General features: G+C 33.7%; 3 protein-coding genes across 8 annotated transcripts; 1 reads left to right on the top strand and 2 right to left on the bottom strand.

The window, feature by feature from the left end:
- Positions 1-321: 321 nt before the first annotated feature.
- Positions 322-2,375, top strand: LOC114375506 (protein RDM1). 5 transcript variants are annotated; one of them, XM_028333302.1, is made up of 4 exons: positions 322-440; positions 519-656; positions 1,014-1,080; positions 1,779-2,158. In XM_028333302.1, exons 2-4 carry the CDS (start codon positions 539-541, stop codon positions 1,972-1,974), a joined length of 381 nt encoding a protein of 126 aa, XP_028189103.1. In that variant the 5' UTR covers positions 322-440; positions 519-538; the 3' UTR covers positions 1,975-2,158. The 5 variants fall into 5 exon arrangements, 4 of the variants coding, with proteins under 4 accessions (XP_028189103.1, XP_028189100.1, XP_028189102.1 ...); XM_028333299.1 differs by lacking the exon at positions 1,014-1,080 and having other exon boundaries at positions 323-440; positions 1,779-2,375; XR_003658772.1 differs by lacking the exon at positions 322-440 and having other exon boundaries at positions 975-1,080; positions 1,779-1,914.
- A 1,016-nt stretch (positions 2,376-3,391) lies between these two features.
- LOC114375501 (pentatricopeptide repeat-containing protein At3g22690) lies at positions 3,392-6,081 on the bottom strand. Its single transcript, XM_028333291.1, has one exon. It carries the CDS (start codon positions 5,995-5,997, stop codon positions 3,433-3,435), a length of 2,565 nt encoding a protein of 854 aa, XP_028189092.1. The 5' UTR covers positions 5,998-6,081; the 3' UTR covers positions 3,392-3,432.
- Positions 6,082-7,175: 1,094 nt separating this feature from the next.
- LOC114375504 (serine/threonine-protein kinase STY13-like) lies at positions 7,176-10,796 on the bottom strand. Of its 2 annotated transcripts, XM_028333297.1 has the most exons (9): positions 10,673-10,796; positions 10,342-10,436; positions 10,170-10,198; positions 9,474-9,783; positions 8,937-9,058; positions 8,453-8,661; positions 8,193-8,367; positions 7,785-7,919; positions 7,176-7,677 (listed from the first exon to the last, which is right to left on the bottom strand). In XM_028333297.1, exons 4-9 carry the CDS (start codon positions 9,781-9,783, stop codon positions 7,471-7,473), a joined length of 1,158 nt encoding a protein of 385 aa, XP_028189098.1. In that variant the 5' UTR covers positions 10,170-10,198; positions 10,342-10,436; positions 10,673-10,796; the 3' UTR covers positions 7,176-7,470. The 2 variants fall into 2 exon arrangements, with proteins under 2 accessions (XP_028189098.1, XP_028189097.1); XM_028333296.1 differs by having other exon boundaries at positions 10,342-10,676.
- Positions 10,797-16,368: the final 5,572 nt, after the last annotated feature.

Genomic DNA, 16,368 nt, shown 5'->3' with positions numbered 1-16,368 from the left:
TCTCAAATGGGGGCTCAAAATACCACAACTTAAATAAATTGAAGTGATGTAAAATAGTGTTTGGCCAATCTTTTGTTTTTAAGGAGAAGAAAAGTTTAAAAAAAAATACTACCATTTAGTTAGTCAGATTTGAATCTTTATTTTTGAATATAAATGCATATCTATTTTTTTCAGTCAATCTGAACAAACTCAAAGCGGTCAAGATGTTTAATATTTTTTAAAAAAAAATCTAACTTTAACTTATTATTAACATTTATAAAAAAAATTAATTACAAATTTTTTATTAATTTTGCGATGATTAATCTCTAAAAAAATTGATTAATTTTACTCGGACAAAGAATTTGACAGTAACATTGATATGATGCGTTTAAAGTGAGAGAGTGGATGAGTGAGGTTTTGCACTTTGCAGTGTGCACTGACTGCACTTGGATTCAATTTGGGTACTTGCTTCCTCCACTTCACTTGTAGGGTTTTTGTTTCATTCAATTTAAATTACTTAATATTCATGTGTTGAGCAGGATCAACATCCTCTTTCGCGATGAAGAGGTCATTTCCATGGGAAAATCAAATTGATGTCTCTTCTTCTTCTTCTCCAAACTCCCTTCGTCCCAACCCTCCAACTATCCCTAACTCCCCCATAGATACCAATTCCCAAGGTATATTCACTTTAATTACTTATTTATAAATCCTGTGCGAATTATTAATCTCCTCCCTCTATGCATTGCGTTGCCCCATAGGGATTGCAGAATCAAAATCACTTCTCAATTGGAGAATTTGACATTAATGATTGATAACACAAATGTATCTGTATGGATGGTTTTGTTGATAGCTATAAGAATCTAATAGAAAAGCTAAGTTGTGGGAGATAAATCTGATATCCTTTTATTTCCTTTTCCCCCTTTTTATAACCATTTCTTTACAAGATATTTGTGCTAAATTGTTATAACAGAATTTCGAATTTGTAAACTAATCAGGTAGTAACTAAAACGTGGGGAATTGCTTTTGGCGCTCAGGTGAAGATATTCTAGAAGCTTGTCTTCAGGCTAGTGGTATCCATGGTCTTCATATGAAGTCTGTAAGGTACTTGGGCCTATGTGTGTTGCGTTTAGGCCTATGGCTGCTTCTGCTATTGGTAACTATGAATTCCTCTTGGTTGCTCTGTGTGTTGTTTGGGACTGCATCTTCTATGTGTTCTGTTGTCTGGATATTGCTATCATTTGTACTTCTGTTTTATGGCCTCTTATTACATTTTTTTCTATGCTCAGATCATCACTGTAGTCAGAGGCGTGATGGGGTTAATGGTCACAATGTTGAACTCTATCTGTGATTTATAGTTCTGTTTTAAGGCATATTGTTTCGTTCTTATTCAATGTTAATTGTTAGTGAGACATCAATTTTACTTTATAATGTCAAATACATGTATGTATTCAACCTTGAATGAGATTTTTTTATCACCTTGTTTTGTTCAAAATGTTTAGGTTGACAGCTACTTTCAAGCATATCAGCTAAGAGAACACTGACTGATTTTTATTTTTATTTTTATTTTAATTTCGAGTCACATTTTGAAATGCGAGACCTTTGTCACATTCTCTTTCAGGATCCTTAGCTTGTAACTCATTGCTGTTATCGTTTAGATAAAATTCTTATTACTACTGTGGCCTTCACTCTGAACTCGTTTGTACTTTGGTTTGTAGATAGCTTGTATGTGTCTTTCTTAATCTTAGGTTGTTGGCCATTCTTATGCATTCACTTACTTTAAGGGTCATGCTTGCACGCAGATGCACTCATCAGACGGGCAGAAATGTATCAGGATTACATGAAGCAGATCCCAATCCCAAATCATCGAGGCACTATGATCCCATTCACCTCATGGATGGGATTAGGCAGATCCATGAAACAGATATACGAACAGCCTCTTCATTACCTCACAAATATTCTCCTCAAGCAATGGGATCAGTTGAGAATTGGCAGTGAGGATGAATACAAGCCCTTGGACACCATAGTTCATCCACACAAAGCTGAGGCCACCATCTGGCTCATTGAAGAAATCCATCGGCAAACCTCATCGCATTTTCATCTTGCTAGTCTGTGGAAGGTGGACCCAATGTACAATGGTTTTGTTGATTCCATTTTCCCAACATTAGAGCACACATCATGAAAAAATGAAGCCATTTAGTTTTGAGGCTTTGTACTGTATCCTGCAAATATTGAACGACTTCCTTGATACTTTCCTCTTACTTTTTTTTTTTTTTTTTCTGGTTTTGACTATTTTCCGTTTTATACATGGCTGAATCTCAGTATGTCCCCTCATCTCCTGGAGGCCAGGACACGTGATATTTCAGTCTTAGTCAAAATCCTGGATTGAAGATTTTACATGAGCCACCTCAAACATTTTTTGTTTTAAATCTAAGTCACCGCAAACCCTCGTTTACACATTTTTCAATAGCGTTGAACAAAGGAAATCCATACTTCCTTGCATGCAGAATTTAGAACAAACAGATAGATGTATTTGTTTGGATTAGAATCTGTTAAGTTGATTTATAAAATTGATTTTAGTAAAAGAAGTGAGTGGATGAATTTATTTATGTTTGGACAGATGTATTTGAAGAATAGTTTTATCATAATGAATGCTGTTAATCAAAATTATTAATAGATGTAGTATAGTTATTTAAAAAAACATCATTTTTCTTACGGAGGATATTAAATTCAAAGTTTATTTCGTCAACATATTTTGTTCAACGCAAAGGTGAGAAAATGTTGCTTATGGAGGATATTAAAATAAAACTTGATTCCACATTTTTTTTGCTTCAAATTACCAATCCGTACACATAATGTTCAAGGCAAAATACATCTAGTAAGCAGGATTTTGATTTCTCTAACGTGGTGACCTTTGCTTGGTAATATCTGTTAAGTATTTGATCTAAGGTGACCTAAAATATATACTCACTTGAGTTGAGGTGATATCTAATACTCTAACGTTGGCCAAGTGTGGCCAAGTGTGGCCAAGCATGGTAAATGAGATAATGATACTTAGGAGAATGCCTTGGTGTATTTGCCTCGTCGCCATGTCAGACAAGTTAATAGTAACTTTGTGACTTTGGGGAGTCATGCCCTTAGGATTGTTTAGTTTCCTTCCCTTTTCGTCTAATTTATTGCTCTACTTTTTGCAGATTTTCTTTTTCAATAGGGTTGAACAAATCAACACTTCCTTCTTGCACAATTTAAAACAAAAAATGGAGTCCTTTGATTTCAGCCGATGATCTGGAGTATCTGTTTCCCGAGTGATTCAAATATTATTTGGTGTTTTACCCTTCTGTTAAAGCTCCATCTTTTAACAAAAAATAGAAGCCCATTAGTTGATGTTGACTTAAATTGCCAAGAGTAAACTTGATTTGTAAACCAGAGGTAAGAAGTTCCCTCTCAATAAATCTATTACCAATAATCTCTACAAGAACAGAATCCTTCCTTGAAAAAATGATACCTGTTATTGTCTCTAACTGTAATTTCCCTATTGTATAGTTTTGACACTAATTTTGCAAATGAATGGCAATCAGAACACATTCGAAGATTTTTTACTACCCGTATGGGTATACCTTGACCAGTAGTGATTAATCCATAAGCCATGGCTAGTTTCTCACTATGTCTGCTGAGCAAATGCTCTTTCTCCTGCTCATCAACATCAAGTAAGACATTGGTTGTATCAGGAACATACCCTGCCTCACTTAGCCTGCAGTTTATTTCCTCTAGCATTAATCCAATATGGGTGTTCTCTGCGTGTGATTCATCACCTGAGGTGAACTCGTGAATCAATCCTTGAACTTCTATTGAGCTTGATCCAGGCACTTTCTGGACCCCTTTCTCCTTCATTTGCAACCTCACTCTTGCTACATCAGTCCATTTTCCAGCTGATGCATATATGTTAGATAACAGCACATGAATCCCAACTCTTTCAGGGGCCAATTGTGTTAACTTTTCAGCTGCATAATGTGCCAGTTCAACATTTTTGTGTTTCCGACAAGCTGCTAGTAGAGATCCCCACACAACATCATTAGGTTCTATTGGCATACTTTGTATGAGATCAACAGCTTCTTCCAGCAGCCCAGCTCGACCAAGCAAATCAACCATACATCCATAGTGGACAATATGAGGACGTATTCCGTGGGCTTTTTCCATTGACCAAAAAAGTTGCCTCCCTTGGTCCACAGAGCCACCATGGCTACATGCTGTCAATAGTGCCACAAAAACAACATCATCTGGTTTCACCTTTTGTTCAAGCATCTCGTTAAAAAGCTCAATAGCCCCTTCTGTATTTCCCTCCATTGCCATAACTCCGATGGCAGCAGTCCAGGCAGACACATCCCGTTTTTCCATTCTTTTGAAAACATGCATAGCACTTGAGGGATCACCACATCTTGAAAACATGTCAACCAAAGCTGTGCCAAGCTGCAAGTCCACGTGAATGTCATTTTTCTCAATGTAAGTACATACCCACTTGGCAAGATCAAGAGCTCCTAAATATCCACAGGCAGAAGCAATGCCCACCATTGTCACTCTATCTCCTGGAATCCCCTGGTTTTGCATCTCTCTGAATAGCTCAATTGCTTCCTCAAACATGCTCACTTGAACCAATGCACCGATCATAGTGTTCCAAGATACAAGATCCCTCTCAAGCATCTCATCAAAGATTCTCCAAGCTAATTCCATGTCACCATCTCTAACCAAACCTGCAATTAACGAATTCCAAGTCACCACCGTCTTGTTTGGCATATGCTCAAAAACTTTGCAAGCTGCTTCTCTTTTGCCACATTTCATGTACATGTCAATGATGGCGTTGGAAATGTTATCCCAACCTTCAAGTCCATTCCGTAAGACATAAGCATGGGATGACTTCCCAACAGAAAGATCACCTAACTGTGCACAGGCTGCAATCGTAGATAACATGGTCACCTTATCCGGTCGTGGTCCCTTTTGCAGCATTTCATCCAAAATTACTAACACGTCACTGGCCCACTCATGGTGCACATAATTTGACATGATAGTATTGTACATAACCAAATTCTTATTGGCACATTCATCAAAAATCTGCCTCGCAGCACATATATCCCCACATTTCATGTACATATCAACCAATGCATTCACCATGATTGTGCTAAGTTCCATGCCTAACTCACTGATATAAGAACACACTTTCTTACCCAATTCAAGATCCTTCAACTTGGCACAAGCAGATATAACGCAGACCATGGTAACCGGATTAGGTTCTACACCAGCCTCAACCATCTGAAAGAACAGAGAAACAGCCTCCTTTGACAAGTCCCTCCCAGAATAACCATTGATCAAACTAGTCCAAGACACAACATTTCTCTCAAGCATTCCGTCAAACAGCTTTCGTCCCAAGTCAACCTTCCCGCACTCCGCATAGAAATGTATCAAAGAGTTGCTGACAAATATATCTCCCTCCAAACCCATCTTAAGAACCGCCCCATGAACTTGAACACCCTCAGAAAGCGCCAAAATCTTAGAACACGCACTCAGCAAAAAAGGGAAAGTGTACTTGTCAGGCACAATGCCCATCACCAGCATCTGAACGTAAAGCAAGATTGCTTGGTCACCCAACCCTGCTGAAGCATAACCTCTAATAAGACAGTTATACATGAACAAGGAGGCCATGTTTCCATCATCATCCCCAAAAGCATTTCGAGCATAGTCCAAGCTCTCAAGGGTACCTATCTGAACAGAAGAAGCAATAAGCTTGTTGAGGTTACTAGCAGGCTTGTGACACAACAACCCTTTCTTCATCATGTCACAATGCAACTGCTTCAGCTCCTTCAGTGTTTTGCAGTTTACAAGTAACTTGGAGGATGAGTTTCTGGTTATGGGATTAGCTTCCTTTAAGCTTGCGGGAACCAAAAGAGTAGAAGATGGAAAAAGGGTCGTTGCCATGTATTGGCCTGTGATGCAATTGTAAATTGGCGAATGCATGTCCCCTGCAAACATTAAACAACATATCTCTATCTCTCGTCTTATTAGCCTTGTAACGTGTCAGCTGCACTTGTCTTTCATATGCTCACGATTTTTCAGTTTCACATTAGCCTAAATACAGAGGAATATTATTGGTATACTGATTTTTATATTTTTTTCCATTATACTAATTTTATTTTATTTTTCTCTCTTTTTTTTCTTTTCCTTTTTCTCTATTGTATATAATTTGTTTTAAAGTTTACTATACAAATAACATCACTCTATATACATGGAGGAGATAAATTAATTGTAGTTGTTTACTTATATAATTATATTTTGTGTAGTATATATCACTTAAAATAAAGTGATGTGTGTTATTTAAAAAAACTCTATTTGGATTAAATATTAGATTATTTTAAAATTCTATAAATCCATTTATTTTATGAAAACCTTAACTCTAATAATTGGATTATTTGAAATAGAGACATTTTATTATTGTACAATATGGTTTAGGTTGAACCTATAATACGCGAATTTAATCAGTTAGACAATTGTACAAAATTATAACGCCACAATGACCAGAATATACATAAAAAAATTTAAAAAATTCTTGCAGCTTAACATTAAGAATATCCTAAGAAAAAGAAAATTATTAAAACAAAAGTATGCTATCATTTCCATAAACTAATTAATAATTTTTGGTTCATTTTATGCCAAGTATCGTGCGGGTTATCTCGATCGGTTTTCAATTCAATCATTCTGCTTTTTTCTAAATACAAACAGTTTTGATGGTGTTGCCAACCAGTGTATATAACCTTACAACATACTGATATTTGGCTTCTTGTTCTCTCTTTATCTTATTTATTAAAAACTTATCAAATTTTTATTAAAGAAACTGAGATACCATGTCTAGAGGCAGATTAGAAATATCTAGTCCTATTCGGACCTCAATTCAGATGTAGGCCATAGATAAACTTGTGTAGGGAAAAAAAATGAAAAAGGTTAATTTAATTAGACCTCTACCAAACACTTAGGGAATGTGTTTCTCTAAAAAAAAATTGGACTAAAAGTTCTTAGAAAATCTTAGACCTCTCCCAATCAGAATACACATAGTCCCTCAGAGAAAACAGAAATTGCCAGATTGAGTTCCCCACCGAAACAGGGATAAAGAACCAAAGTAAACTCAGTACTCCAGGTAGCCAGCCAGGCACGAGTAGTAGTAGTAGTAGTAGTAACTTTGATTAGAGATTATAAGCCATTTTCATGCTCAAAAGAAAGCAGTTTTCAGTACTAAATACAATATGTAAGAAGCAATGAAAATCCCTCCTTTAGCCAAAAATTTAAAAAATAAAATACAATTCCCTTCCTTTCTTTTCACAATATTCTGGCCATAAGGAAAGGATATTGAGCTGTGAACCGCCAAAAACCATAAAATATCAATTGCCAGTTACAGTGCTTGACTTCATCTCTTGAACACGCAACATATTCAAGTTGTGTTGGGTTCGAGAATTAGGGACCTCGGGTTGGGGCAAAACAAAAGCAACCTGAACTCTGATCTTCAGGTATCATACCACCACCTTTGCTAGTATCAAGTGCTTCAAGCATCCTCACCACCTCTTCCATTTCTGGACGCTTGTTTGGATTCGCATCCCAGCATTTCCGCATGATATTTGCTAAGGCGCTTGGACAACATCTTGGAATGTCTGGTCGTAAATTCTGTGCAAGAATACAAAAATTCATGTTACGTACCATGGGTAACATATATAGGTAAACATGCTATGGAAGAGTGTTTCCATATATAATAGTTTGTCAAGTGAACTGACCTGGCGAACAACTGCAGATGACACATCAGCAAAGCTTAGATCTGGATAAGGCATATCACAGCAATAAATTTCCCACAAGCAAATGCCAAAGCTATAGACATCACATCTCCTGTTGTAAGGTTTCCCATCCAGAACCTACATGTAGTGTAATCTCAAGATTAAAGTTAATAACTGGGAGTTACTGTTTAATAAACAACCCTGAATGTATGCATACAAAATACTAATAGAAATAGCACATTTTTACATAATTTTTATGAGGCCACAGGTTCAAACCTTTTTATTCCCATTATACCCAAAAAAATAAAAATAAAAATAGTGCCATGCTAGTAACTTGTAAGGTTGCAAGATGTATTTGAAATAATAAAGACAACTAATAGAATTGGGAGGCAATCCCATGGAAACACCTACCTCTGGGGCCATATATCCTAGGGTTCCAGTTTCACCAGTCATATCACTTGGATTCATAGCTTCAACCCGAGCAACTCCAAAATCAGCTATTTTTAGATTCCGACTAGTACTTAGTAACATATTCTCTGTTTTAACGTCTCGATGAACAATCTTCTTTGAATGTAGATAATTAAGACTGAGCATATTGGGGAAAACAAATTATTTATATTAGTAGAAGATATGCAGTTTGTAATTGTAGAGATGATAAAAATGAGACATACCCCCTAGCAAGGTCCAAAGCCAGCTGAATCACAATCTTATAAGCAAGTTTCCTCCTCCTACTTTTAAACAAATATTGCTTTAGTGTCCCACCAGAGACAAACTCAACAATAACACAGCATGCCCTAGAGGGAAGGGACTCTTCGTCGGCATTCAAAGGGTTTTTTGGCGGAATCTTAAGATTTGAAGTACCCATCGAAGCTCCAACAAACTGTTGCACATATGAATACAAAACAATAACTAATCTGAAAAGTTATTCATTAAATGAAAATTGTTGTGCTGAACTATGAACTTAATATATATTTCCTTTTAAACAGTTAACAAGAACAGAAACCTAAGCATGCAGAAGATAACAGAGCAAAGTTCCAAAAATGACATCTAACAGTGGTGTGCAATCAGTAAGAGCCACTTCTTCTTCAACTTTGTTAAAATATAAAATAGCAGTCATTAATTTAACTGAATGAGATTGAAGACTAAGTTTTTTACTTTTGTCACATTTGGATGGTCAAGTTTTTGCCAGACAGCAACTTCCTGCCTAAAAGATGCCCGTAAAGCAGCAGTTTCAGCAGCAGTAGCTACACCATCCTCACCCCAGTCCAACACTTTCACTATGAAATTCAAGATGACAATACAAAAGTTATAGAAATTATTTCACGTTCTGTCCTACTCTTACAGACCCAAAAAGATAATAGAATTAGTATACTGCTATATTCCCCATGCCATAAATTTATCATAAACATTCGTAAAGATATAGTTTGACACATAAAGTGAATATGAGAAGTAATATTTAAGTTTGATAAAATCTAAATAAACCCACTGCAAAAAATTCTATAAGCCAGTTTGATATTTTCAGCCAACCAGCAAAGGGGCAGTAAAAGACATCTTCTTGACATTTAACTTCATTGATAAAAAAAACTGGATGTGTCATTAGATCAACATACAACGACATGAAGAAAAAGAATTGGGAAAGCATGCCTTATTCTACGAACTAAAATCAAAACAAAAAGACATGAGAAATGATACCTGCAACGTCTTGGGTATCATATGTGCCCCTGTATACAGTACCATACGCCCCATGAGCCACAACATATCGCAGATCCAATTTGGCCAAATCAACCTCCCACTCTTCTTTGGGGCGATTAGTCTCAATGCTCCTCGACCAAACCCTGCTCAAGTGCTTTTCCAGCTGTGCATCCAAACTCTTGAGATCAATCTTATCAGCTCTGAATATCATATCCTTACTGCTCACGTTTCCAGCACCCTTCATCTTTGAATTCAGAGCCCCTTCTGCTTCCATCTTTGGTGTTCTAACACACTCGCCTTCCGAATCCATCTTCACCGCTCACAATTTCAATTTGTACAACCCCAACGATGTCAAAATAATTCAAAAATTATAATTCTAATTAACAAAAAAAGGTTTGAAATTTAATCAAATTTGAAACTGATAGTAGCACCCTCAAAAGAACGTGCCTTCTTCTCTATAATATTATATCATGCCTACGAAATTAACTTTCCGTTATTCAAACCCAGAATTTTCTCTCGCCAAACATTTGTTTTATTGACTATGTTCCCTTGAGAAAATAGTACCGGAATAAAGAAAACTATAGCAATCAGAAAATGACCCAATTCACACTATTCGACGACCAAGACCAACGAACCAGAAAAAATCAATTTTTTTATGGTGAAAAAAAAAAGAGATATCTGGGGCAAAGCACAAACCTTGATAGCAGCAACCACGAAACAGCCAGCTGAAGCATCAATCGAAACAAGAAAAAACAGATTAAGAATTACGCTAAATTAGAGAAAAGACACACGGAAAAATTGACCATTTTTGTATGGCCCAAAAAAAAAAACAAAACAAAAAAGAGTTGGTGTGTGAATGTGTGCATACCTTTTTAGCTTTTCTAAGAATCAAAGGCTTTTGGCTTTTGATGCAATGAACATTGCGGAGGTTGTCATAGCCAACTCTGAGATGCCAACAGGAACCTGATCCCAACAATTCATCGCTCAAATTTTTGGTAAAGGAGCGATTTTGAAGGGTAAAGCCACAAAAAAAAAAAAAAACGGAACCAGCAAATAAACAACCCCAAAAATGAAAAAATAAAAAACAGCGATGTGGGTCGCAGAAAGAAGCGCGGGTGCTCCCTAAAATGTGGTGGAGGAGAGAGAGAGAATGTTTCAAAATAGGTGGTGGAAGAATGGAGGGCAACTACATAGCTTACCTTGTTTGAGTTTATTTTCTTTCAGGTATATGAATATGAATGTATGTGTCCTAAGATCTTTGATATATTTAAATGTTTGTACCGTACGGTTTGTCTGTTGACGACAACAAGTCTTTTATTTTATTTTCCTGAATCTTATTATTCTGTTAGAAAGGACAGGTTGATTCCTAATCCTCGTATACTTGTTGCGGTTGTTCTCATAATTCTTGCGGCACCCGAGTGTACCAAAACACCTAAACAAGGACAAATATATGCTACCTTGTTCTGATTACAATGACAAATATCATTTCTGTCGTTTTACTTATTTAGGGATCAAGTTTATTAGTATTACAATAAATAAATGGGATGAGATCTGTTTAAAAAAACTAATTGGATTGGATTGAATTATTGGAGAAATATTATCAAGAGAAAAGAGGACTACAATAATTATAAAAGGATGGATCCTCTTCAATTACAATATAACATAACTATCTTATTACATTAAAAGAATAATACACTTTAAATATAAGTGATTAATATATTATAATTAAGATTGAATTGATACTTAAATTTAATTTTTGACATAAATTATTTTTATTAGATTATATTGAAGTTAAGAACAAAAATAAGAATCCAATAATGCTTTACATGACAAATAGAAATAATCCAATTTTAATCATAGCTCACAAATATTATTTTTTTCCACGAGTAATGTAAACATTCAAAAGAAGTGTTTATAATTTGGGATTCTTTAATTTTAAGAATGAAAATTATTGGATATGAAAAAAGAATATCAAGATAGATGATTTTCAATAATAATAATTTCTAGAATATGATCCAAAAAAGTTAACTCCATGTTTGATAGAAAGATAAATTTTTTCATGCCCAAAATTATGATTTCCAAGATTCATGAATTTTGGGAATTTTGGGAAATCACGGATCTAATAACAAAGGTTATTTATAAGAATAAATAAAATATATTTGATTGATAAAAATATCCTTAGGAAACTTTATATAAGTTTTTTTTTATTGGCAAAACTGCACTTTTGGTTCCCCAGTTTATCTCTAATTTCGGATTTGGTCCTCCTATAATTTAATTCACAAATTTGGTCCCTCAGTTTTATAAATCCCTGCAAAATTGGTCCTGAAAGCCCGATTTGGATGTTGACTGTTAACCTCAGACATTGACTGCCACGTGTGACTATCACGTGTCAATGCCACGTGTCAACGTCTGAGTGGTTTCCTGTAAAGACTTTATTTTTTGTAGGTAAAATTGTACTTTTGATCCCTCAGTTTTACTCCAATTTCGATTTTGGTCCCCTTATAATTTAATTCACACATTTGGTCCCCCAATTTTATAAATCCTTTTATAAATTTAGCCAAATTTCATTACTGGAGAAGTTGTATTTCAAATTTCAAACAAAAATACCATTGTCATGCATAGACCACTTAAGCAGTCGTATACACATAATATCGCACGGGGGAGCAAAAAAAGAAAAAAAAGAGGGAGTTATTACAAAACCTATTAAAGTAAGAGATCTGAAAATTTCAAACCCAAGTTGAGATTCATGCGCCACTTTCCTAAGTTGAACAACCCCAGAAGTGGGAGAGAGACAAAGAGTGATTTTTCTCTGGGTTTCAAGTGAGTGAAAAACTTGCAATGAAAAAGAAATGCGCGATCAAGAGCTACCGTGTCTTTAACACGTGGCTAAACCATTCAAAAGACCAATTTTGCATAAATAATTTATAAAGGGGTTTATAAAACTATAGGATCAAATGTGTGAATTAAACTATAGGGGGACCAAAATCGAAATTGAAGTAAAACTGAGGAACCAAAAGTATAATTTTACCTACAAAAAATGAAGTCTTTACGAGGAACCACTCAGACATTGACACGTGGCAGTCAGCGTCTGAGGTTAACGGTCAACGTCCAAATCAAACTTTTAGGACTAATTTTGCAGGGATTTATAAAACTGAAAGACCAAATTTGTAAATTAAATTATAGGGGGACCAAATCCATAATTAGAGATATAGTGGAGGACCAATTTTGCAATTTTACCTTTTTGATATCGTTATCAAAAAAAAGTTTTTTTGAAATCAATACCAATTTTTTTATTTATTCATTATATTAAATAATATGATATTTTTATCGTAATGATTTTTTTTACTAAAAGATTATAACTAAGAAACATTCCCATAAAATATTGTTTTCTGAAAATATTATTTCTTAAAAAGGGAAGTTTTTTTTATTTGATTTTGATATCTTTTTTCTTTTTTTATCCTTTGATCTCTTTCTTGCCTTCCTCTCCTCTAATTAATATTTATTTCCTTTGACGTTACTTTAATAATTTATTACAATGTCAATAATAATATCGTCATCCCTGATCCTGTGTCTCCTTTCATAGAGAATCTTTTAAGAAAATGGCACCAACGGACAGTATCGTTCGCCGATTAAGGAAAAAAATCTTTCAAATTTGGTTATGATGTAAATAGAAGTTTATTTTGTTTATATATACTTAGTAAATTAATGTTACTTTAAAGATTTCTCTGAAAAAATGTTACTTTTAATGATATAACTCTTACCAATTATTATATTATTTAATAACTTTTAATTAAAAGCATTATCTTAAAAATCACTGTTGAATTATAGTGGTACCAAAAAAAAAAAATACTGTTGAATTAAAAATTCTTTTTACATATTTTATTTATATAAATTTTTATATTAATTTAAAATTATTTGAATTTTAATTCATATCAATCAGAACATTGAGGTAATATATTTGTAATTATACTAAAATATGAATACTTTTATTACCTTTTTATTATTATTTAATTTAGACATGATTTAATACATATAATCGAAGTACTATAAACCTATAATTTAGCAGGACAAAATTCACATATTACACAAAGTTGTCGATGATTTATATTTACATCATATATGAAGTCAAACTCGACAGTAATAAATTTTGTAAGATTGAACTGGTGCGTCGTTTGGCATGCTTTGATGCGTCTATTATATAAGTCAGCAACTCAGCTTGGTTTAATTGTGGTCCATAATACCTGCTAAGTTAAAGATAAAGTATAGTGGTAATTGACTATATATTTGGATATATGATACCAAAATGTCATACCCTATGCATATTTTATAATCCAATAATTTTATTTTGTCAACGGCTAATTCCATTGCTCAATCGATTTTCTGGAAGAAATATTGGTTGTCGCATGACTTCATGAATGTCTCTTGCTTGATGCGTGCAAAATCATTCTTCTTTGCCTTTTTTTTTTCCGAATAAAACTATCTATCTCCTGTACATATAATAGGACTAAAGGAGGGGCTAAGTTCACAAGATAGACGACTATTTATATTGTTTATACATCTCCTTATTTCTCTTTTCATTAAAAAAAATAATGTTTAGAAGTATTGAGGTAGAAGACATTATTATATTTTATACTGATATGTACATGATTTACATGTACGTTATTTATATACAAATAAATCTTAAGAAGAATAAATTTTAATCGATCCTATAATCAAGAAAGTCTATCCTATTGTCCTAATTATGACGATTAAGAAATTACTGTCTTAACTATTATAATTTTTGAAAGAAGTCGATCTTAATTATTATAATTAAGAAAGCCTAAATTATTAATCCAATTACATTAATAACCATGAAAGCTAATAACTACACCAAATCATGGAAACAAATCACTACTAATATAGTTGGCAATAAACATACAATAAAATTGAATAAGGATATATTTAGAATTTTCTCATTACCCCCACAAGTTATTGCATTGAGATTTTGAATGCTCAACTTATCAAAGAAAAAGGAAAGGGCCACGTCTTAACGATTTAGTAAACAACTAAACATAATTACAAACATAACAAGGCTAATATGTTTATAGAAAGTAGGGTTCTTCATAATTTGAAGAGAGAGCATCCTGACTATTGATCATTGAGAATGGTACAGGGAAAGAACAATATTTGGAAAGCCCAGCAAATTCTAAAGAACAATATTTACATCCGCAAGTGGCTTTCAGAATCTGCTAGAGTAGAGAACGCGACAACCCATAATATTCTGCAGATAAAATTTCAAAATCACAAAAGAACTATACTAAGGGATATTATTATATACCAAAATAAAAGGAACAAAAAGATATTATTAGTTTATAGTTTTATACAATTTTCCATTTGTAATTTATTTCTATTTCAAACTAAATCATGTCATTGCATTATAAAATATTCTATTTTGTGGTACTCTAAATTAAAAATAATTATGTTTTGGTCGGTTTTCTTTCCTTGCTTTTTATTTTTTGCTTACATTGTTGGATTTAATTTTGGGCTCAATTATTTCTTAAACATTATGTATTGGGTAAAATTTCCTGCATTCCACTGTTGCTTCAGACATTTTCCATTGGATCCATTTCGAAATACAAAATTGGTACCAGTAAAATTGGTACAGGCATTTACCGCATCAGTCCATTCTGAATTCTAACCCCACGTTTGTGGGAATTGCTTGGTAATAAGGCAAAATTAAATTATTTGGAAGATACTTATAGATAGCTTATAGATAGGTCCCAAACTTATTTTGCTCATATATGTGCAGATGTTAAAAATAAAATTAAAAAATCAGAAAAAAACAGTGCGGGACATTCAAAATCGTACGCACAGCATCCCATATACTGTCGTATTACTCTTAATAAAAATACAATTGAATGTTCCTTTACATAGCTCAAAGTGCAACGTTTTGTAAACAAAGAAGGGACAAATTAAATACTTGTACTTTTTACTGTCAAAGAGAAAACTATTGGATTCTACAATGAATAAGAAAAGGAATCAGGCTATCTGAGAAAGTTCATTATAGCAACGTGACAATGTGACATGAAGAAAAAGAAACGACTATTCATTTAGGTTTCATGCTTCAAAGTTCATTCATAATATATACAGGAGAGCTGTCTCATTGTACTATGGATGTAACCATATATATTAATTGTGATATTCTTTTTTTTTTCCTGAATTCTGACATTTTCCTCTGTACTCTAGTATTAACATTTACTTTTGTTTACTAAATAGAGGTTACCACGGAAGTTCTTAGTATAATAGAAACATTTGTTTATTGAACAGTTTTTTTTTTTTACGTTTTTAATCTTCTTTCTTAAAGCTGGATCCTTTACGTATCTTTTTTTCTTAATGAAAATGTTAATCAATATTCTATTCCACTTAAAGAATTAATTAAAATGATTTCTTTATTAAAAAAATATTTCAATAAAGTCGAGTTACAAAGATAGGAAATTAAATTACACACTAATGAATTGTAACTTGTTGTTCACACAATAAAAAATGTAACTTGTTATTGTTCATTTTCCATTTATAGCAAGAAAGTTTCTCGACGTATATGGATCATGGATGGTTGGTTCTTGGATTGGCAAATGGCAATCAAATCATCGAGCTTGAAGGATTCAAAGTCAAACACCTACTCTCTCTATATATAAATAGATTCCATGGAGGAGATTATGACGTACAATAGCATCATTTGTGTCTTTGTTTTGATATATTCTACAAGAAGAAAAGAAATGGGTTTCAGGGGCAGAGGTACCTTTCCCATTTTTACGTACATGATAATTAACCTATGCATGCATGCAGATGATGATGAGAATGGGAGGAGGAAGGCGATCATATGCTACACCAGTTTCTTAATTAATTTCTTCTTTTA

This window comes from Glycine soja, chromosome 11 (genome assembly GCF_004193775.1).
Source record: "Glycine soja cultivar W05 chromosome 11, ASM419377v2, whole genome shotgun sequence".
Taxonomy (NCBI): Eukaryota; Viridiplantae; Streptophyta; class Magnoliopsida; order Fabales; family Fabaceae; genus Glycine; species Glycine soja.
This window is presented reverse-complemented; position numbering and strand designations above follow the sequence as displayed.

Coding starts and splice junctions, on each gene's coding strand:
- LOC114375506 (XM_028333299.1), top strand. CDS start 539: ATGAAGAGGTCATTTCCATGGGAAAATCAAATTGATGTCTCTTCTTCT. Junction 657..1,778: donor CATAGATACCAATTCCCAAG/GTATATTCACTT, acceptor GCTTGCACGCAG/ATGCACTCATCAGACGGGCA.
- LOC114375501 (XM_028333291.1), bottom strand. CDS start 5,997: ATGTTTGCAGGGGACATGCATTCGCCAATTTACAATTGCATCACAGGC.
- LOC114375504 (XM_028333297.1), bottom strand. CDS start 9,783: ATGGATTCGGAAGGCGAGTGTGTTAGAACACCAAAGATGGAAGCAGAA. Junction 9,059..9,473: donor TGATACCCAAGACGTTGCAG/GTATCATTTCTC, acceptor TGAATTTCATAG/TGAAAGTGTTGGACTGGGGT. Junction 8,368..8,452: donor GCTTTGGACCTTGCTAGGGG/GTATGTCTCATT, acceptor CAATATGCTCAG/TCTTAATTATCTACATTCAA.